The sequence below is a fragment of the Durio zibethinus genome, chromosome 23 (genome assembly GCF_047325235.1).
Source record: "Durio zibethinus cultivar Kanyao isolate XHJ-2024 chromosome 23, ASM4732523v1, whole genome shotgun sequence".
NCBI classification, from domain to species: Eukaryota; Viridiplantae; Streptophyta; class Magnoliopsida; order Malvales; family Malvaceae; genus Durio; species Durio zibethinus.
The window spans coordinates 12,886,756-12,910,460 of NC_143184.1; the positions used below are offsets into that span (position 1 = coordinate 12,886,756).

Here is a 23,705-nt window from a genome sequence, read left to right on the forward strand (position 1 = left end):
ATTTAATAAAATAAAAAATATATTTTTTATTTTTTTATATTGACACGAATTATAATATATAATTTTTGTGTAAAATATAATATAAATATATAAATTTTAATATTTTACATAATATAAATACACGAATCATCAGATGTACAATTTTTCATCTAATCATTTCTTCAATGTTCCTTGATGCTAATAGAGTTGCTTAGATGTTTACATTTACATAATAAGAGTCATTTTTCCATTTTTTTTTCCTCCATTTTTCCAATCAAAGTTCAAGCATGCCATAATCCTAAACTGATTAAATGGTCAAGAAAATTTTCGCCTGAGAAGAACAAACAATTCCACCATAAGCTCATGTTTTAATCTCTTTGAAAAGGGGAAGACTCCACCAGTTTTCTCAAAAACCGATCAAACAGCTCATCGATGATTTCTGCTCCAAAGTGCTGTTTTAAGATTCTTCCCAAATAGCTCTTAAATGTGAGATCACCACCATGTTATCAGAAGCCATTTCAAGTTTAGCATTGGATGGAAATATTTGCTCCATTCTTTCAATGCTGAAACAAGCATTTTTCTTGATTAAGTCTTCTAATTCCCGTGGAGTTGGATTGTACCTTGGCAAGTTGAAGCAATCCACTTTATCTTCACTGCCTAATCCCTATAACATTTAGCATCAAGTTCAAAACAAAACTGGATGAAATTATAAACATGTCATGCAATTATAAACGACTTTGAACATTTAGTTCCAGATTAAAAAAAAAAAAAAAAACTAATAGTTCCTTCATGATTTGTAGGCACATGCCTCTATGCCAGAGTTCTATATATCAGGGTTTTTGTGCTTAATTATAAAAACTTGATCAGAAAATACCTCTTTGACCATATCCAACAAGGCAGCTTCCAAAACATCAGTAATTCTAGAAGCAGTACACTGTGAAGGAGGAATATCATCAGGCAGACATACTAGAACAAGAGCCACGAGTCCACCTACAACCAGCTGAGTATGCCTCCATATCCTTGGCAAATTTAGCTGAGTATGCCTCGCCAACTTCTTTCGCGGAGTTATTGTAATAAATCCTCCCTTTATTGAATGCAGGAGAGTTCCCATCAATTCCTTTGGAGTGTTGGGGAGCCAATGAAGTGCATAAGATGAGTGAACAAAATGAGGAGAAGCCTTCGCAAACAAGCGTCCCGGGAAACGACCTAGTACACCAGCTGCAAAGTACTGCCTGTCTGGTGGAAAAGATTTGAAGAGGGTGTTGAAATCATTTGAGGCAAGGTCATTGAAAAGCACCCGAAATTCAAGATGATCTTGAATATTATTTTTGTCAAAAGATTGGTACTTGAGTTTTACAGATTCTATAATGTTCTGCATTGCGATGACTGAATTAGGCCCAAGTGCACATCCCAAATCGGCAATGGTGAAAACTTTTCAAGGAGACGTTTGCTCTAAATCAAGCTTCCCAGTAATTCCCTCACTGATTAAAAGCAAGGCATTCTCAACTCCTTCTCTGCCAAAAATAGAAAAACAAAACGTCTTTATTGGAGTTAATTAGTCAGGCAATTTCATTATCATTCTATTCGTATTTTGAAATGATCTTACTTGAAATTACACTTAAAAAAACAGAAAAGTAAAAAGCTGTATCTGAAACAGGGAATTTTGGGTGTAACTACACAGGCCATCTCCTCCTTTCATTGGATATGATACAGTTGATGTAGAGGCCATGTCTGATTGCTTACTTGCTCGCTTGCTGATTGAGTATAAATTTACTACTTTGCAAGAGTTTAAATATTGAAGGAATAACCTCGGAAGTTTCAGAACTTGAGATTGTACAAGTTAGACTTCATAGTTCAAATGAATTTTTAGTGTAAAATATAGCGGACAGTGAAAAAAAAAAAAAGTTACTCCACAAGGTAATGTCTCAGTTTTTGTTTAATTAAGATAATGTCAATTGTAGTAACAAAAAAATAATGCAAAGATTTTGGACTTTACTCAAATGCTTGCCTACTGTATTTGACAACAGACGTTAATCAGATTTAAGAAAGAGAAAGACCATACAGTTTGTGGAAAAAAAGAGTGAACTGCAATGTCTCAAGATACAACGTCTAAAATTAAAGAAGAACTGAATTGCACTTTAAGTTCCTGAACTTACATGAACCAGAATCAGAAAAAAGAGCGAAGGAAAGCAATATGATTTTGTAAGAGATTTTAATGTAAAGTTGTATTAAATGAATGTTAATTGAAGCATTAACAAGTCTCCACGATTCACACATCCATGAATCGACACCTTCTGAATGAAGAATCATCACTTCAGAATGAAACAATATGTCCAATGGACAAAATTTTTTCATTTTTGGCATTCGACTCCCGGAAATCAACAACCTTCTCAAGGCATTCGACTACCTTAGGCAAAATCTCAAACAGAAAGTAAAAATTCTACCGGACATTCGACTTCCAGCCTTCTACTGCCTTCGCAAATTTTCACAGAATGTAATTCTCATAAGGGAATCGGTTTTGTTCGTCAATACCTGCTGCAACACGAGTTTCTTTGTCAAAGTAATCAAGCATTTCTTTCTTTGATCCTGCTCTATATGTAAGTCCTGCGGGAGCTTTCCAATATTTTACTATCATACAACTAGAAATGTATTTTGCTATTCATGAAGTTTCCCAGTTTATGCACCAACCAACTAATGAACATTGAAGTGCAGTCAAACGCATTTTACACTACTTGAAACACACTGCAAGTCATCGACTGCACTTCCATAAAGCCTCCCAACATCATTTGCAGGCCTAGCAGATTGGGCTGGCTGGCCTGATGATAGGCGTTCCACTTCGGTTATTGTATTGTTTTTTTTTTTTTTTGGCAAGGGTCTGATTTCTTGGCAATCCAAGAAACAGCCTATCGTTGAAAGTTGTTGTTAGAATACATGTTTTCTTATCATTACACGGCAGAAACATCTATCAAGCAATTATAGTGCAAATTCAGAAACAGAATCCACAGCCAATCAAACAACTCAGCAAGCTTCAAAGCAGACGCATAAATCGCAAGCAAGAAAAGTAAACAGAAAAGAAAAAAGGCAGTGTTAAGGTTTCAATTCGGGGCCTCGATCGGTGAAGGAAATTTTTTGAAGGTTTCTAGAGTCGTTCCCAACAGCGCCTTTGTGGTAAAGTGAATAGATGCTGAAACTTTCGATTTTAAGGTCCGTTTCCGGCTAAACTAAGGAGAGGTGGCTGAGGCTTCGGGCAGAAAAGGGAAACAGAGGAACGGTACCACACGGAGCAAGGGAAGGAGCAGGCGGAGGTATTGGGTGGTTTTTGTATTTTTCATTTGCTGGGATTGGGGAAGAAACTCTAGATAGAAGGAGAGTTCGAAAGCTAAGGAGGGAAGGAATGAAAAGAAAATGACGAAAATTGAAAATTTTTTGTTTTTATGTTAAAATCAAAACTGTGCCGTTTGAGTATGACAAAAACAAATTTCAAGCTTGACCCACTTTAATATCGCGGGTGCCCGAGAAAGACCCGACCCACTTTTTTTTTACTTTTGTTGACCAGGTTTTTAATTTTAATTTTAATTTTAATTTTAATTTGTTTTTTATTTTTAATGGCTTTTTATTTTTTATTTTTTATTTATTCTATTTTTTAATTATTTTGTTAGTCTAGAATATAGGATTCAATTTCTAAAAAATGATAATGAAAAAAGTTTAAAAGATATATATTTTGATGTTGTGAATTTAGAAATTGTAAATATTAATATGTTTGTATAATTATTTTGTACATTTATTTTAAAATTAATTTGTAAAGAATAAAATGAGTTATAAATAATTTGTTTTTGTCATAAGATATTTAATAAATTCGACAACAAAACTTATTTAAGTAAGTAATTTTTTTTAAATACTCTTAAAATTACAAAAAAAAAATTTTGTGAAACTTTAAAAAAAATTTCAACATTTAAATATCAAAATTAATAAAAACTAATTTAATTTTTATTAAAACTTAGATAAGATAATATAAATTAATTTGATATTAATTTGGGGGTATCATAGGAGTGTTAAAAATTTTTTTTGCATATGACTAATTTCGAAACTTAATTCTATTATATACGCTAAAACCTATTTTTTTAAAGACTTTAAATCAAATTTAAAATAATTTTTAAAAAATAAATTCACATAAGTGATTGAATATCTAAATAAAAAATATTTTTGTTAACTTTATTAATTCTATTGATATAGATTAAAACATAATCTTTTTAAGAATATTTAAATAAGTTTAAGATAATTTTAAAAAAATAAATTTACATAAATAACTCATCACATTTAAATAAATAAAATTTATGACAATTTTATTTTTTACATGTAATGGACAGATTCTGATACTTAAACTTAATTACGCTTCCGAAAATGAATAATACGCGTGGGATAATCGTGTGATATCTTAAAATATTGGTGATAAGAGGTAAAAAACTCTAATCCTAACTCTCTTCTTTCCTCTTCCAATCTCATAGCCGACTCTCACCCTAACCTCACTTCTCTCTCTAAGTTTGTCGCTTCGCCGCTTGCCATCACAGGCGTCAGTGTTGCTTTTCCAGTTCTAAGAATCTTATTATTCCAGACTTTAACATCATGAAATTTCAAAGCGAAAACCTTATACTTAAAATCTCAATTTCGAACATTGACCATAAACATTATTTTCCATTCTTTCAATTCAATTCTCTATATTTTTTCTAATCCATGTTCCTCGATAATGTCATCTTTATTCTTCACTACCAACAGCATCTCAATTTCAGTTTCAGAAGACGAATCCGACGAACTTGGTTAAATGCAAGTTCCAGGTCAAAAGTCCTAGAAACATGGCCACCATCGACTCAAGACCGAGTTGACTTAACTACTCATTATTGGACACTCCTCATTATTCCTTCCAACTGCTGTGATTCAAATTTCAAGGCCACCAAGATCGATATAAAATCTGGATCGGTCATCAACTCTTGAATCCCTTAAGTTTATTTTTAAAGCACTCTACCCTGTTGGGGCTCTCCCTGACTACCAAGGTCATTCTCACTACTAGGGCTCCTGAATTTCTTAGCGTTTTATTTCATTTTTGTTATTCAGCTATTTACGTAGATGTAAGGCAGGTGGAAGCAATATGTGAAGTTTGGGTATGAAATCATCACCACTTTCTTAGGTTTGAATTCTCGACTCTCAATAATAACTAAAGAGTTCTTTTGTGTGCTTTTATTTATTTATTTATTTATTTGATAGTGTTAAAAGGCTCAAGCTAAGGTTTTAGCATTAATTGAATTATAGTAATCCTGCTTGTGTTAGTCACTTGTAGGCGATTATGGTTTGATTTTTGTTTGAATTTTTGGAACCAGTGTTTTTTCTATTTTAAAACACTTAAAAACTCGAGTTGTTCGAAACTTTCCTAGTTAACATGAAGGAATTATATAAATTAAGATTTTTTTTCTTCTTTTTTGTAGATTTAGTACATGGTTAAAAAGCAGAAGTTAATTGCTCGATATAATAGATATTGGACCTAACGACACGTATAAATCACTATCATTCAAAAGTTTTGTTTTGGGCACATTCAAAAATTTTTTAATTTTTGAAAGAATCAATTTAAAGATGATAATTTTAATTAAAAAATAATCAAATATTAAATTTTAAATTAGGCATTTGGGCTTTTTTTAAAATGCTAAGCTATTCTTCATCTCGTCTTTCGCCTCTTGGTTTAATAGTTAAGAAGCTTTAAGAAAGACACGTGGGTGGGTTCTAATCCCGCCATGTCCTTTTCCTTTGTATGGGCATTTGCCCTCATTTGAATAAAAAAAAAAAAAAAGCTATTCTTTATCTTTTTCTAGCCTATCATTTTTCTATCTTTATCTTGTAATTTGTAAGCCATTTCTCCTCTATGAATGATTGCTATAATATTAGAACTCACCTCACAGATAAAGTGAATGTGAATATTTTTCATATCACTTGATTAAAAACTTCATCGTCAAGTATTTTAAGATCATATTCTTTAAAGAAATGTTTATCATAAGATGAATTGATTTAAACTCTCAAAATTGTTATAATTAAGGATACAACAATTAATATATATAGTAAGCTTTCTTAAGCATCCAACTTAATTAATCAAACTGAGGAGATTTAATTTAAATGTAAAATCACATAAACTTTAAGATATAATAAATGTGAGATAATTTTATTTTAACAAGCTATCATCTCATGTAGGTGTAACTACACGTGATAATATCAAAAGGGATATAAAGCAAGAATAATAAAACAGAATTTAAGCATCTAATATTATGATAAACATCATATTTAAAACAAATGGGACACAAATGGAGAAGTCAAACTTAAATATAAAATTATAAGAAATTTAAATTTCAAAATATGTGAAATAATATCACTTTAATAAATTTAAAGAACGATTGAATGTAAAACTATTAATTATTATATCACTAATTAAAAAAATTTAATCAGTATTATATAATAATGTAAGGTCCAAACAAATAAAAGTTAATAATAAAGGGAAATGAATAAGGAAGTTACTTGAAAATGAGGTATCAAAAATCCCGTGATGCAGAGGTGATACGCATATGAATATGATGAGCTGCGATTGAATGATTTGAACGTGAACAATAGGCAACCGACACCGCCACCGGCATCCTTCTATACCAAAACAAAATTCACTAAACTACTTAAATAATGTCATGCCCAGTCGTTGACTATTCATTACAAGTCAATACTAAGCTTCACATGCTTATCCATTGCTTGCATGAGTAAGTTATGGTGTGAATGATCCCTTATCTTTGAATTTAAGTCAATTAATCCAAACTTATAGATAAACCATCTTTTTCCATTTTTTTAGAGGAAAAAAATTGTTCGTATTTTAATTCGTTCTTTAGGGGGGTATTGATCGAGTTGCCAAGAAGTTCATTTCAAGTCTATAATATTGAATTAATTGATGATGCAACTTCTTCAGCTTTTAATATGTAACTTAATATTTGATTACTTTTGAGGATAGAGGTAAGAAAATGTGCAAATAAAGGTGTTCATAAGTTGCACGAATTTGGACTTAAAAATTTATGTTCAAATTTTGATTTGGCTCGGAAATTTTATATATATTAATAAATAGTATATATTTATTTATTTTTAATTATAAATATATTAAAAATTATTAAAATATTAATATAGAAATATTTTTAATCTCGTAATAATAAACATAACATGAATGGATAAATCAATTCACACTCAAATCATGACTCAATTTTTAAGATAACAATGCTACTAGATTTGCCCAATTCATGAATATATAATTTTAGGTGCAACAAATTTGTGATATATCCATTTGAGAAAATCTTTAATAATTGCAAAAAAAAAACTCAAAATAAATGGAAAAAACCATATATACTTATGGAAAGATTTCATGAACTTGCCCTCCGTGAGAACCAACCTTTGTCATTAATTGATCGACTTGACCTCCACCAGATTTGCTTTGTATTGTAAAGGACGACTTTTCCTCTCGTTATTATCTTTGTACTTTTTTGCAATAATGAAATTATATTTTATTTATCCTTTAAAAAAAAGGTCATGTCAAAAGTCATAACTTCAATCTCTCAAGAAATCTGAAAATTTCCAACAACAAGAACAAAGGCAAAGGGGTCCACGCGCATTTTAACAGAGAAGATTTGAGTTCACATTAAAAGAATAAAACTATAGAATAATTCCAACAGCTTGAAATTTGTAGCTTCTGCCCCTTTTCCTTGACGCGGAACTTTGCCACTCAATATCTAATTGTAAACCATTTCCCCCTCGCACAAACAAGTGCTCCTCATTCTCCGAAGAATCTTCCAATCCAATTTCAGCTTTTAATATTTATGACCTTTTCCATTTTACCTTTATAAATGTATCAACTGCTCTCAACAAATTCCATCCCCATCACCTACCAAAGTAGACAGAGCCCTTTTCTCTAATCCCGAAGAGATTCTCTTGAAAGCTCATCCCCTTTCCTTCCAATCTTTCATCAAAAATCCCATTTCTTTTAATTTCTCTTCTTTTTCTCTAACAAAAATAGCAGGAACATCGGATAAAATTGGAGCAATACGAGACAAAGAGGAATAGCCTTTAGAATCAATATGGGGAACTACGTTTCTTGTACTTTGTCAACCCCATTAGGGAAATCATCAAAATCAACGACAGTGATTCTCCCAAGCGGTGAAATCAGGCGATTCAATGAACCCATCAAAGCCGCTGAGTTAATGCTTGAAACACCAAACTTCTTCCTGGTAAACTCTCAATCCCTCAAGCTCGGCCGCGGGTTTTCTCCTCTCAACGCAGATGAAGATTTAGAGTTCGCCAACGTTTACATCATGTTTCCAATGAAGAGAGTGCACTCTACGGTCACTGCAGCTGACATGGGAGCCTTGTTTATTGCTGCAAATTCGGCTGCTAGAAAGGGTTTTGGTGGAAAGGTAAGGATCTTGCCAGAAGCTGCTGAAGAGGCTGATTTGCGGGATGTTTCATCAGAAAGAGAGGAGAAAACGGCAATGCCGAAACTTAACTTGGATGATATTGAAGAGTTTTCAACTCCAGAGTTCATGCATAGATTATCTATGTCAAGGTCTAAGAAACCATTGCTTGAAACCATAGCTGAGGAGCCTGTTTATGCCAGATGATGTGATTCTAACAGAGAAAAATACAAAGAAATGATAGATTTTTGTGGAGAAAACCGGCCATGAAGTTTCAAGTTGTGCTATTATTTGCAAGTTGTAAGTTTTGTGGGGGAATTTGTTTTGGGATCTGAACAGAAAATCGAAGATTTTTTATGTCAAGATTTTGAAGAAAATATGTTTTTGAATAGCAGAAAGAAAAAAGAGTCATGTTGAAATTATATATATATATGTATGTATGTATGTATATTTGTATATATATGTATGTATATATATATATATATATATATAGTTTCAATTCATTTGAGTTTTGAAGTTGATTATAATTATCTCTCTTCTATGTATGTGGAAGTCATGTGCTGAGCAGTGAGCATCCACCATATGAAAAGCTATAAGAATATGTGGGAAAAAGATGTATGTATTGCATGATTGTTTTATACTGTTGATATAAATTAAATAGGAAAAAAGTTTCTACCGTGAGATTGAATTTTGGATTATAAATTGTAATGATTTTTTTTCTTAAATTATTTTGATTTAACTTCATTGTGATAGAAGAAAATAACTCAGAATAAAAATTACGTATCAAAATTATCATAAATTAAATTAAAATGACTATCATAAAATAATATAAGTAAATTTTGTTTTATGATAGTCATTTTAACAATGAGTCGTAAACATATTAATAAAATTTCAATTCAATCAAATTACAGATTAACATCAATGAAATCACTTGATTGAAATTGCACAAACACCTTTTTCTCTTTTTTTTTTTTCTTATTTTGTTGCCACACCTCTCGTCTCTTTTCCAGCCATATGATATTATTATATAAAGGTTTAAAACCCTATAATCATGCATGAAAAAACTAAAAAGTCATTAATGAATAAGCTTTGGTTTTAGGCCACCTCCACGTAGAGGAAACCAAGTCCAACAAATCTCCCACTTTTCAACTATGTGGAGGGAATCGCTATTCCAATAATCGAACAACAAACTTCAAGCTTTTTTTTTTGTAGTGTCTTTGTTAATATATCAGAGCCATCGTGATTGGTGTGAATCTTCTTAAGTTCAAACAAGTTGTCATTGAGAGCATCTCTTAACCAATGGTACTTCACATCAATGTACTATGATCTTAAATGAAAAGTAGAATTCTTACCAATGTGAATTACGCTTTGGTTGTCATAAAATATCACATAATGTTATTGCTTGAAACTGAGTTCCTATTTTCATCCATAACAACTCCTTACATGCTTCAGTGGCTATAACATCTTCTGCCTCTATTGTAGAAAGTGCAACACATTTGTATAGTCTCGATAGCCAAGGTACAACCGCAGCTAAGAATATAATCAAATAATCTAAAGTGGACTTTCAAGAATCCACATCTCATGCCATCTATGAATCATTGTAGCCAACTAGCATTGGTTTCTCATTTTTAAAAGTGAGTCTCAAGTCAAAAGTATCTCATAGATATCTTATAATTCACTTAGCTAGATTTCAATGCTCTCTTCCTAGATTTGACAAAAGTGGCTAACAACACCAACTGCATGGGCTATGTTTAGCCTAGTATACACTATTGTGTACATTAAACTTCCTACTGTAAAACATATGGAACTCATTTCATGTCTTCTTTTTTTTTAGCCGTAGAAGGGCTCTAATTAATATTTAGCTTAAAATGTGTAGCAAGAAGAGAACTAACCACTTTAGCTTGATCCATATTGAACCTTTCAAGCACATTTTTAATATAGTGCTTCTGTGACATATACAATTTCTTGATTGCTCTGTCTCAATGAATTTGAATTTTAAAAATTTATTGTGTTAACCTCAAGTCCTTCATAGCAAATGATCTACTCAATTGCTTCTTCAATTGGTCGATTCTAGAAACATTCTTGTCAACAATCAACATGCCATCAATATAAAGCAATAATATGATAAAATCGTCATTAAAGAATTTGCACAAACATACAAAGGTCAAAAGTAGTTTTTCGATAACCTTGCTCACCTATAACTAACTCAAACTTCTTATATCATTGTCTTGATGCCTACTTCAACCTAGAAAGATTTTTGTTTAGCTTGCACACAAAGTCTTGTTTTTCTTTTACTATGAAACCTTTTGGTTGCTCCATGTAAAATCTCTTTATCCAAGTCACCATAGAAAAAAGTAGTTTTGACATCCATTTGCCCAATCTCCAAATCAAGACTAGCTGCTAAATCCAAAACCACACGAACAGATGACATCTTGACAGCTGGAGAAAATATTTCATCAAATTCAATACTTTTCTTTTGACTAAATCCATTGAAAACCAATCTAGCTTTGAAATATGGTTGTGAAGTGTGTTCTTCTTTCTTCACTCCGTATATCCATTTATTCTTTAAAGCTTTTTTTCCTTAGGTAGCTTTCTAGCTCAAAAGTATTATTTTTATATAAAGATTGCATCTCATCTTACATGGCATCGACCCACTCTTTTCTTGTATTTATCTTTCATGACCTCTACATAACATTTACTTTCTCTCCTATCAGTTAATAGTACATATTTATTAACATAATACAATGTAAAAGGTTGTTGATCTTTAATAGATCTCCTGAGTGAAACTTCTAGTAAAACTTTTAGTTAAACCTCTGATATTAGTAATTGTTCATAGGTATCACCCACCTTAATCTGTATATGACTAGTATCAACATTACCTGTATTATATTGGTTATCTTAAACATCTTCAACCTCTATAGGCACTTGTGTTAAAAAAACTAGATCTAAGTCAATCAAACAATCATTGCATCGTGGAATTGATGTATTAGTCTTATGAAAATCTTGTATGGTTTGGTTTTTAATAAAAACAACATCATTGCTTCTCATAAGTTTCTTCTACATTGGATCATAAAACTTGCAGCCAAACTCATCTTAGCCATAACCAAGAAACACACATTGTTTAGTCTTGACATCAAATTAGACCTCTAATCTTTGAAAATATACATAAAAGCTTTGCATCCAAAAATGTACAAGTGATCATAGGATACGTCCTTGTTTGACTAAACTCTATCTGAAATATCAAAATCTAAAAGAACATATGGTGAGAGATTCAAAATGTGTACAACTGTACTCAAAGCCTCGCCCCAAAATGATTTTGATAACTGTATTTGTGAAAGCAAACATCTCACTTTTTCCGTTAGTGTCTTATTTATCTTCTCAGTTAACCCATTCAACTAAAGAGTTTTAGGAGGTAACCTTTGATGTTGAATACCTTACTATCTACAATACTCATTAAAAGGTCCAATGTTCTCACCTTTATTATCGGTACTTATACATTTTAATTTCAACCTTATTTGTCCTTCAAATAAGGCATGAAAATGTTTAAATACATCTAACACTCGATCTTTTGTTTTCAATGTATAGGCTCATATTTTCCTTGAATGATCATTTATAAATGTCATAAAATAGATGAAACCACTAAGTGTTTTTGTTCTCATAGAACTACAAACACTAGAATATATTAAATAAAATATACCTGACTTTCTTAATGGATGAGATGTCTTGAATGTAACTCTGGTTTGTTTCCTTATCTAACAATGAACACACTTCTTCAATAAAACATTTTTCACTCCAAAAAAAATATTTTTCTTAACCAAAACCTTCAAACCCTTTTTGCTCATATAACTAAGTTGCTTGTGCCAAAGCTTAGTTGTATCATCATTATTTATTACATTGATAATGGAATCAGATACCTTTACCTACATCAAATACCATAAAGAATGCTTTGTACCCCTAACTACAACCATAAAATATTTAGTGAGCTTTCACTGGCCATCACAAAAGGTGTTACAAAACCTTTCATCGTCAAGCTTTCCTGTAAAAATCAAATTCATGAGAATATCGAGAATATGTTTAACATTTTTCAAAACCAATGTAGTGCCATTATTAATCTTCTAGAACGCATCTCCCATACCAATGGCTTTAGTTGAGTAATTATTACTCATTCTAATACTCTCAAAATCACCAGGTGTGTAAGATGTAAAATAGTTTTTTCTAAGGTATAGCATAAATTATGGCACCACTATCAATCACTGAACTAGTCTCATCGCGTGCAAAATTAACAACATCATCATCACATAAAATAAGGAAGTCATCAATGATAGTAGTAATTTTATAAGCGTAATTACCATCACTATTCTTTTTTTCCTTATCCTTGTCACTATCGTTTTCTCTTTTTAACTTTTGGTTATACTTTTTTATATGCCCTTTCCAGACCACAATAATGATATTTAACATTAGTAAATATTTTGGACTTACTCTTGATTTTGTCTCTATTCTTCAAACCTTTGCTTTTATTCCTCATCCTATTTTTTGTAACTAAGATCTCAGACTGTGAAAAAGAACCATATGACTTCCTTCTCATCTTTTTATTTAAAACATCACTTTCAGGCAAATCCACAGTGATAATATGATTTGGGTGAGTTAGATAATGTTGTTCTAAATATCTCCCATGAATTCGATAATGTACTAAGAAGCCATAAGCCTTGTATCTCATCTTCAAATTTGAGATTCATGCCAATCAACTAATTAATAGTATTTTAATATGCATTTAAGGGATCTATCATAAGAATTCCATCCTGATATTTCAAATCCATCAACTACTTAATTAAAAATATTTTATTATTCCTAGGTTTTCAAATATACAACTCATCAAGCTTACTGAATAAAGTACATGCATATGTCTCTCCACTAACATGGCTTAAAACATTATTATCTATCCACAGTCTAATATAATCACATATATGTCAATGAAACAAATTTCATTCTATGTATGTTTCATTTTCAGACTTTTCAGTGACAAACATAGATAAATAATAAGCCTTCACATAAAATAAGTCTTTCATCTTCCCTTTCCATACATGATAATTTGAACCATTTAAACCAATTATTCTACTTGTATTGGCTTCCATTATTCAACACAAAGCATAAATCAAATAGTTTGAGCTTTGATACCACTTTGATGGGATAAAATAATCTAAAAAAATTTCAAATCGAACATATCACGTAGTGATAAATTATATTATCTCTTTCTTGTGTGAATCTAGCAAGAATCAAGCAAATAGAGCTAACAAATAAATCATTGAACCACAAGAATAAGGACATAAACAATTTTAAGTGGAAAACCTCCCCAAAACGAGGAGTAAAAATCACAAGCAGTAACAAATAATCTCTACTATAAAAATAATTAGAATGCAAATTTTTTTCTAGCTAAAACTAGAGGTATGCAACCACAATATCTAAAAATTAAATAATTTTAGTAAAAAAAAAAAATCTTGCGAGAGAAAATTGAAAAAGTTTCATCAAATTTAGGGATTACAAACGTCCACAAAATCAATAGGTAGAAAACTTAAAACCTAATCTTCATCGTTCAAATTGAAGAACAATGAGTCATAAAAACACTAGTAAAATTTCAGCTCAATCGAACGACAAATTAATTTTGATTAAACTACTTGATCAGAACTACATAAATCTCCTTTTTCTCTTTTTTTTTTTTCCTTTATTTTGCCAACATATCTCGTTTCTTTCCCAGCCATATAATGTTATTATATAAAGATTTAAGGTCATGTTTGTTATATAGGATGATAAATAGGATAGTATAGTAATTATTCTATATTATGTTTAGTTTATATCTAATTGAAAGAGATATTATTACACAAAAGATTATATATATTTGGTATAAAATAATTCAATCCTCCTAAAGTGGAGAGGATTACTTTTTATCCATGGGATTAAACTTATTGTCCTGTTATACTTTTAAAAATTATATCAATAATTTAAATTGTATAAATTTTGAAGAATGATAATTTTAACTAATAAATAAATTATCATATCTTAATTCTTACACACATAAAAAAATAAGATGATATTATTTAATCTAATTCTATTTATAATATTATTTTATTTTATCTTATCATAATCTTATATATTAAACATGACCTAAAACTTTCTAACCAAGTATGAGAAAATTAAAAAATATTTAATGAATGGGCTTTAGTTTTTGGCCAACATACTTATGTCATTTTATCAATAAAAATTTATATAACGGGAAAAGTATAATGCGACTTTGTAGGTCTAATAAAATTTTCAATCTCTCTTTTAGTGCAAGTGGTAATTAAAAGGAATTTGTAAAATGCACTGGTAATGAAATAGTTGATAAGGTGAATAAAATATTACTATATGTTACTAGAATTTGGCTCCGTTATTTTTAACATAAAAATAATAAAAAAATTAATCGCATACAAATATTAAAAGAATATCAAAAGCATTGTATTTTGAAAAAAAACTTTAAAGTATTAAAAAAATTTAATTAAAATCTTATATTATTATTACATCTAAATAAATCTTTTGACTCTTATATTTTACAATTTAGTCTCCCACTTCCAAATTTTCATTATCTAAAACTCTTTTTTGGACGCATAAACCCAAATTGATATGAAAGAAAACACGTGTAAAAAAAAAATTTTAAGCAAGAGAATTGTAACAAAATCATGCTAGATAAAATTCAGAGCCTTCATTGTTAGATGTCACCTTCGACGAAGTTATTTCTTTATTATCACTGAAAAGGCAAGCAATTTCCATGAACTGACTTAGAAAACTGCGGGAATTTCCTTGACTCTTGAACAAAGTCGATTAAGTTAATGGTTTTTTTAATTTCTTTCTATCTGAATTTGTACAACGGTGCAGAATTAACGCCTGTGTGCAAAATTGACCAGAGCCCTTCAAAATCTCCAAAAAAAAGAGAAAAAGCTATCTTTATTTGTTAATTTTGTCTGTAATCATGTCTTGTTTGATTATGATTTTTTTTTTCTTTCCCTCCTGAATCATGCATCTTCAGATATCAACCAGGGCGAGTTCAGTTTTAATGGTTACTTGAAGTTTGACGGAGATGCAGGGTACGATTCAAGTGGACTGTCTGAACTGACTAATTCTACAAGGCATCAAAAAGGTCACATCTTCTACAAGAATCCAATCCAATTCAAGAACTCCACAAATGGCAGTGTTTTCTCCTTTTCCACTTCATTCATTTTTCAATAGTATCGGAATTCCCAACTCGTAGTGACCATGGATTAGCCCTTTTAATCTTGCCTAACAATGAACTTATGGGACCTTTTCCCAGCCAGTATCAAGGTCTTTTCATTAAAATAAACAGCGCCAACAGCAAAATTTATATTGTTGCGATTAAGCTGGACACAATCCGGAGCTTTGAATTCTATGACATAAACGATAATCATGTTGCCATCGATATCAATGACCTAGCGTCAACGGTATCTACTTCTGCAGGGCATTTCACTGATGAAGGCAAGTTCAAAAATCTCAACCTTGTAAGCGCAGATCCAATGCAGACTAGGGTATTAATAATAGTTAATAATATTTATTACTATTAAGTATTTTTTATATTAATATAATATTTTAATATTAAATATTATTATTAAAAAATAATTTTTTTAATAGTAATAATTATAACAATAAATAATTTCAATATATTTTGATAATAAATAATTTTTAATATTTTAATAGTTATATTTATATTATTTGAAACAAAACAAATTTTTCAAAAAAAAAATAACAAAAAATATTTTTCATTAATTCATTCAAATAACAGAAAATCTCTTTTAATTCAAAAAATATAAATATTTTTTAAAAATTGTTTTTTGCAAAACAAACAAAACCTAAGTCACAATTTTAAAGGTTACATAAGCAAATTTTTTAGCAAAAGTGACACAAAAGTTTGTTAGAAAATGATCCATTTCCGTCATAACTATGATTTAGTGATGGAAACTCTCCGAGACCGGTACCCTTGTTGCTATTGGTCCGCCACAATTTTTATTATATTTCGACATAAATTTAATGATGGATAATATCTGTTACAAATGTTATAAAATTCATTTTTGTCGTCACCAAATTTCATCACAAAATTTTAAAATTCATCATAATATTTCATCACACTTTTTTGTTATGCATGTAAAATATTATTATTCATTCCGTTGTTATCTCCTCTTACATTACATCACAAAATATAAATTTTGTCATAATTATAATGTATTGTGACCATAAGACAAAAATCTATCATAAATGTATTAAAAATCTATTACAAATTTCATCATAATACTTATCACAATTTCTCTTACAATGAAAATATAATAAAACAAAATATATCAAATAAAATAAATATGATTCTTTATTTTATTAATAAAAAAATAATAAATTATATTGTAACATTTTATAAGATTTTACATCACATGATGCATAATTTAGAAAATTTTATATGAACTAGTGCAATCATTGAAGACTTTACTAAATTAAAATCCAAAAACCCACATCATGTAGTTCCAATGTCGGATGATAAACACATTAATTCTTTCTAGAGCTATAAATAAAATGACAACCAATTAGAATAGATATATTTACTTTAATCAAACTAAAATATAGGCAAAAAATTTATAAACTAAATCATTGGAATGTAACTTAAGGTTTTAGTGTTCTATCATTTAAATCTCGCTAATACAACAATCACATGTAAAATCCATTTATTTTATGATAACTTAAGAAAAACGCATGTTTGCATGGGAATGCTTGAGTCAGCACGTGTGAGTGAAGGGAAGAAATCATACCAAACGAGTGAAAAACACATGGTAATCGATCAAGTATGAAAGCTTTGACTGATCATGGAACCCACATGGAATGGCGTTTAACACTCTCCTGCATCATTGGCCTGTGCGCATAGAAAAAAAAACCTTTTTAAAAGGTAAAGCGTTAAGATTTATTTTATTTCCCTTCAAAATTTTAGGATGAGATTTTTGTTAGTGATAATTTTGTCACAAAATTGTCAATGTTTCATTATTGTTGGTGATAAAATTTTGTGATCAAAATTTTCCAAGACTATTGCCAAAAATCTGATAGTGTTAGGTGTACAGATACCTCATGGGACTAGAAAAAAAAAATATCCATACTATGTAGACATTCAATTTGATCCAGGCTCAGATTAATTGGGTCTGGTCCAAATGGGTAAGCTCATTTTATTTTTTATTTTTTATTTTTATTTTATTTATATTTATATTTTATTATTATTATTTTTTATTTCTTATATATATATTTTTCTTTTATGTTTATTTTATGTATTTATTATTTATTTATTTATTATTACATTTATTAATATATATATATATATATATCTTCATTATTATTACTATTTTTTTCTTTTCTTTTTTTTATTTTCTGTTAATATTTATATATATATATTTATCTGATTATATATTATAATTTATCTATTATTTATTTTTAATTACTGTTAATATTATTATTTATCTGATTTTTTTTAATTATCTAATAACATTTTTTATTTTCTTTTTCTTTTTTTGGCTGAAATTGGAAGAATCCTATCGTGAATGGAGATTCAGTCAGAGTCCATATTGGATTCAATGATTGAATCCCAATCCAAAGAGGAGTTGGAATTGATCAGAAACTCTTCTGATCAATCCCTATAAATAGACTTACGGGTCAAAGGAAAAAACATACAAAAAAGAGTTATTGGCTGAGTGAAAAGAACACACAGAAGGTTTAAAAGCTAAGAAAAGGTTTAGAGGCGTGAGAATAGCTCTAGGGATCGATGAGGAATTTTTGGAAGATTTTTTACGATTTTTTTCTAGAAATTTTTGAAAAATTTTCAGATTCTGGTTGAATTTTTCGGTGACTATTTCGGCCAAGTTTGAATTTTTTGGCCAGCAGCCCAGTTTTCAGCAAAAATTTTCAGAAACCGACCAACTTTTCGACGAACTTCCGACAAAAAACTCAGATTCTGACGAAAATTTTTAAAATCCGATTAATATTCAATCGAAGTTCTTTGGGTTCTAGAGAGAAGGGAGAGAAGAAAGAAGGGAAGAGAGAGAAAAGAAGAAGCGCTTCTGCTGAAAAAATCGACCTTCAACCTTATATACCCTCTCCAAAATGACGTCGTTTCTGCGTTAAGAAACCCAAAGGATCCGCCCGTTTTACGAAGATCCGACCCGACCCGAATGTCGACCCGATTTTGATTCGCGTCCAACCCGAGTGCGAGCCATTTCTCTAGTCGAGTCAAGTCGAACCAAGTCGAGTCGCGTCTCCGAGCCATTTTTCTTCCTTAAGTCGAACCGAGCCGAGCCGTCAGCCGAGCCATTTCCAAGTTTTTTTTCATTTTTTTATATATTTATTTATTTGTTTATTATTATTATTATTATTATTATTATTTTATTTATTGATTAGATTAGATTTGTTTAATATTTTTTCTCTATTTTTATTTATTTTCCTTTATTTTTATTTTCATTTTTATTATTATTTTATTTTCTTTAAATAAAATTTTAAAAATTTATATTTTTGAGGAAAAGTTGAAAGTATCAATTTTCCTTGAAATTAAAGTTTTCAAAAAATATTTTTGGGGAAAAGTTGAAAATATCAATTTTCCTTAAAAATAAATTTTCAAAAAAAGGTTTTTTTGAAGAAAAGTTGAAAGTATCAATTTTTCTCGAAATTAAAGTTTAAAAAAAAAAACATTTTAGGGAAAAGTTGAAAGTATCAATTTTTTCTTATACAAAAACAATCATTTTTCTTTTTTTTATTTCTTTTGAATTTTTTTAATGTTAAATAATCCGACGATAGAGCCTCTGCAAGTGAAACAGTAGTTTTCTTGCATACTCTTGAGGTGAAGGAATTTTTTCAATTTTTTGCTAAAAGTATTAGAGTTAATTGAGAACAATTTCCAACAAATAATTACTTGGTAAATTTTTAAGACTTATTGGATAATACAAAATTAAGCTGGTACCATTTTTTTATGGGCATTATGAGGGTGCTATAACTTTTTTCACATATAACCGAACTCTCGAACTCAGTTTTGGTTAGTAGACCCGAACCTACTCTCTTAGGGACCCTTAAACTTAGGTGTTCCCTGAAAGAATAAATTTCTTAGGTGGCCAATCGCACCTAGATAAAAAAAATTAGTGGCGACTTCTTCAAGTCAATGTCTAGCGATAGATCCCCGGATCTAGACGTTATGACAACTTGGCAACTCTGCTAGAAAAACTGAGAGTCAGGCCAGCAAATAAATTTTTTTTCATGGACTCTAATGAATGACTAGTTTGCTCTTCATCCGTATTAGCACCTTGTGAGACACCCAACGAAGTAAGGGCCCAGTCAGAAAAGATTCCACTAAAGATGAGAGATTGTTTACCAATCGAATATGATTATACTCTATCTCAAGAAACATCTATCCTCCTCAAACAGAATAATCTAGAAGATTTGGTTGATATATAAAAAAGGATGAGTCCATCAAGACAAGAGCAGTTTTGTCAGAGACACAATCATATAGCACACATTCTAGCAGTAGTTGTTGATGACCAACTAATCAGAGCTGCAGCACAATTTTGGGATCTTGCATACAAGTGTTTTATCTTTAATAAAGTCGATATGACTCCCACCATCGAAGAATATTCAATTTTATTGGGTTTACACCTCAAGACTCATGATAAGATATATGTAAAAAAAACACAAGTCAGGATTTCGTAAGGGTCTGGCTTAACTCATGAGGATAGACAAAGAAATTGTAGATTCTCATACAAAGAAGAAACAAGAATAGGTTTGCCTACCTTGGAAGTTTTTTCATGAGTTCCTAGTGCAACATGTCAATGAAGAACGGGGGTTAGATATATTTACCTTGGCCATATATGGAATGGTGATCGTTTTAAAAGTTTTAGGTTATATTGAGATAGCGGTGGTTGACTTCTTCAAGAATGTGATCAATGGCTGTAATCTTTCAACGGTAGTATCAGCAGAGACTATCAAATCTTTGAGTTACTGTCGTCGAAATGGAGGGCGCTTTATAGGTTACATACAGTTATTGTACTTATGGATGAAAAGCTATTTTGAATGGGGAAATGGTGCTTTTTCGAAGCTTTATATCCATAATCGAGCTCCGATCAAGGAATTTTGTGAAAGTGGATGGTCAGAATAAAAGTTTAAAAAAGAATGGATAACTTTCCTACAAAAGTTAACTAGTGCTAAAGTGAGATGGTTGGCCCCATGGATAAATCGTGAGCTTATGTTGTATCAATATGGGGATAATACAGTGGTCCCACTTCTGGGTTTATGAGGAGCGACAAATTATTCACCACTCCTAGTGAGAAGGCAATTTGAGGGAAAATAGTTCATTCCTATGACTTATGGGCTTCATCAGTTAGATTTCTCTTACAGTGAGCCTAAAGCATTTCAAAGGATGAATTAGATGATTAAAGCATGAAAAAATCCCTGAAGAGTGAGTCTTGGATCGTTTACTGATAAAGTCACTCTAGGGTACTTGGTTTAGAGAGTAAAACGAAGATAAAAAATGATATTCACTTATGAAATCTCTCAACCACTAACAGAAAAAAAACTTGAAGAAACACCATCAGAATTAGAGCTTGCAACAAAAGAATTTGAGTCTGAAAATGGTAAGTTAAAGCAAGAAATCCATAAACTTCAAGAAGAAAAAGATCAGTGGAAAGATAGAGCTGAAAGTCATGAAGTTAAAGTTCACAAGATTGCTAGAGAACGTGATACAGCTATTGAAGACCTAGCAAAGCTACACCAAGAGCATAAAAGGTTATGTGTAAGAAAAAGAGCCAAAGAGATAACCATTGTCGAGCTGACTGAAGAAAATGCAAGATTGAAGCAAGAGTATGATGAATTGGAAGAAAAAAGTACCCAAGTACAGATAAAAAATAACATGCTAAACAGTTATCTGAGTAGACTAAGATAAAAGTTGAATGAACAAGAAAACCACATTGCTGCATTGGTTAGAGAGCATAGAGAATTATCATACCAAGTCTGGTGTGGTAAAAGAGAGAACCTAGGAAGACAGAAATACATCGAGCACCTAACGACCCAAATTTGTAAAGGGGTATGCAAGGCAAGAGAGATGGTAGAAGAGGTAGAGGCATTGAAACAAGTGGTGATCCTAGTAGGAGAACATGGGCATCGTCTGTTGAACTTCATTGAGAAAGCTAAGGCCCAGTATAAACAGATCAAGTAATTTTATGGTTATAGTTCTAGGGTGATAAACTCAATGTAGATAAAAGTTTTTTGGAATAAATGAAATATTTAGGTTGAATACCGTTTTTAAGGTAAATGTTCTTTGCATACATGCATTTTTCATTCATTGCATTCTCATTAATTACACTTAACAAAGTAACTATGTGATAGTCATGCAAATTTACTAATCCTAAGATATAGTACTCAAGGTTCAAGAATAGCTCCATCTAACGAGAACCTATCTATCGATACAACACAAGATCCAGAGCCAGACAAATGAAGCAAAAAAATTCTCACATATTTGAAAAGATAAAAAAAGTACAGAAGATGATTGAAAGTAAGCTGAGCAAGATTCTAGATGCTCTCAATAAGCTGAATAAAGGGAAAAAAGTTGAAAAAAATACAAGCCAACAAGTTTCCCCATTACAAGAAGTGGCTGACCCTTTGTACCCTCCAGGTTTTGATCCACCTCAAACCCAATCTACTCAAGAGGTTCCACCACAACACTTCACATATCCAACATATCTTGGAATACCGTCAGCTTCCAACCCAAGGTATTATAATAGCTATGTAAATCCTGTATTTACTAAAAAGATAGCAGAACCAATTCCTAATCTAGATGATTTAAAAAAAAAGGAAAAAGAAAAGATAAGAGTGAAAACTCAAGAAAGCTTCAAGATTAGTATGCTAGAACAAAGGTTACAGGCTGTGGAAGGATTTGATTTCTATGGTTCAGTTGATGTTGCTAGATTTTACTTAGTCCTTGATGTGGTCATTCCTCATAAGTTCAAAGTACCAGAATTTAAAAAATATAATGGTACGAAATGCCCTAAAACCTACATCACCATGTATTATCGAAAGATGGTAACTCATGCTCATGATGAAAAACTCTTGATGCATATCTTTCAGGATAACCTTACAGGCTCAGCGGCCAGGTGGTATGTTCAACTAGACAGAACCCGCATTCGTTCTTAGAGCGATATAGCTCATGATTTCATCAGTCAATATCGACATATTATCGATTTGGCCCCTGATCGTTTGTCTTTACAGAACCTAAAAAGAAAGGTAAACGAGTCTTTTAAAGAGTATGCCCAGAGGTGAAAGGATATTATTTCTCAAGTACAACCTTCACTAACTGAGAAAAAGATCACAGTTTTGTTTGTTAGCACTTTAAAACCTCCCTATTATGAAAAGATGATAGGAAATGCAATAAAAAACTTTACTGATATGATAATTTTGAGAGAAATTATTGAGAGTACCATCAAGAATGGTAAGTTGAAAGAAAATGAAGCATTTAGCAAAAGAGTCTCGAAAAAAAAAGAGACTGAAGCTCAGGCTGTGAGCTTTGATAGATAACAATTTAGGGGCTATCAACCCTACTCACCACCAGGATACATGCCATATTACCCTACTGTAAATAATACTTCCTCTTACCCATACCAACCATTTGTACAATCATCTTACCCTCAAACCTATCAAACCCCTCCTAGGCTTCAAAATATCACATACAGTCCTAGTACTCAGCCTACCTCAAGACCCCAAAATCATCCAACTAACCCCATGAGTGATTCACGGGAGCAACGAATTACCTATAAAAAATTGATATTTGACCTAATCTCAATGACTTATATAAAACTATATAGGGAGCTTTACAACAGTCATTTGATTGCTCCTAGCAAGCTAGAACCCCTCAAGCCACTTTACCTCAAATGTTATGATCCTACAGCCTATTGTGACTATCATTATGAGATTGTTGGTCATTCCACCAAAAATTACACTACCCTGAAATACAAAGTGCAATGATTAATCAAGGATAGAATGATTAGCTTTGATATAAGAGGGGTGACTGCACCAAATGTCAGTGGCAATCCTTTGCCTAATCATAATGTGAATGCCCTGAGTGAAGAACAAGAGAGCCATTTAAAGAAAAAAGTGGCAGAGATTAAGACACCTCTTAGTCAGCTGTTTGATATTTTATGGAAAGCTGACATGATACAA

General features: G+C 31.0%; 1 protein-coding gene and 1 pseudogene across 1 annotated transcript; one reads left to right on the plus strand and one right to left on the minus strand.

Annotated features, from left to right (window-relative positions):
* Positions 1 to 319: 319 nt before the first annotated feature.
* Positions 320 to 1,946, minus strand: LOC111313603 (loganic acid O-methyltransferase-like; annotated as a pseudogene).
* A 5,861-nt stretch (positions 1,947 to 7,807) lies between these two features.
* Positions 7,808 to 9,152, plus strand: LOC111313206 (uncharacterized). The gene has a single exon (XM_022913882.2). The coding sequence runs from the start codon at positions 8,118 to 8,120 to the stop codon at positions 8,655 to 8,657; it is 540 nt and encodes a 179-aa protein (XP_022769617.2). The 5' UTR covers positions 7,808 to 8,117; the 3' UTR covers positions 8,658 to 9,152.
* The last annotated feature ends 14,553 nt before the right edge of the window (positions 9,153 to 23,705 follow it).

Excerpts from the sequence above, each read along its gene's own strand:
- LOC111313206 (XM_022913882.2), top strand. The coding sequence starts at position 8,118 with ATGGGGAACTACGTTTCTTGTACTTTGTCAACCCCATTAGGGAAATCA.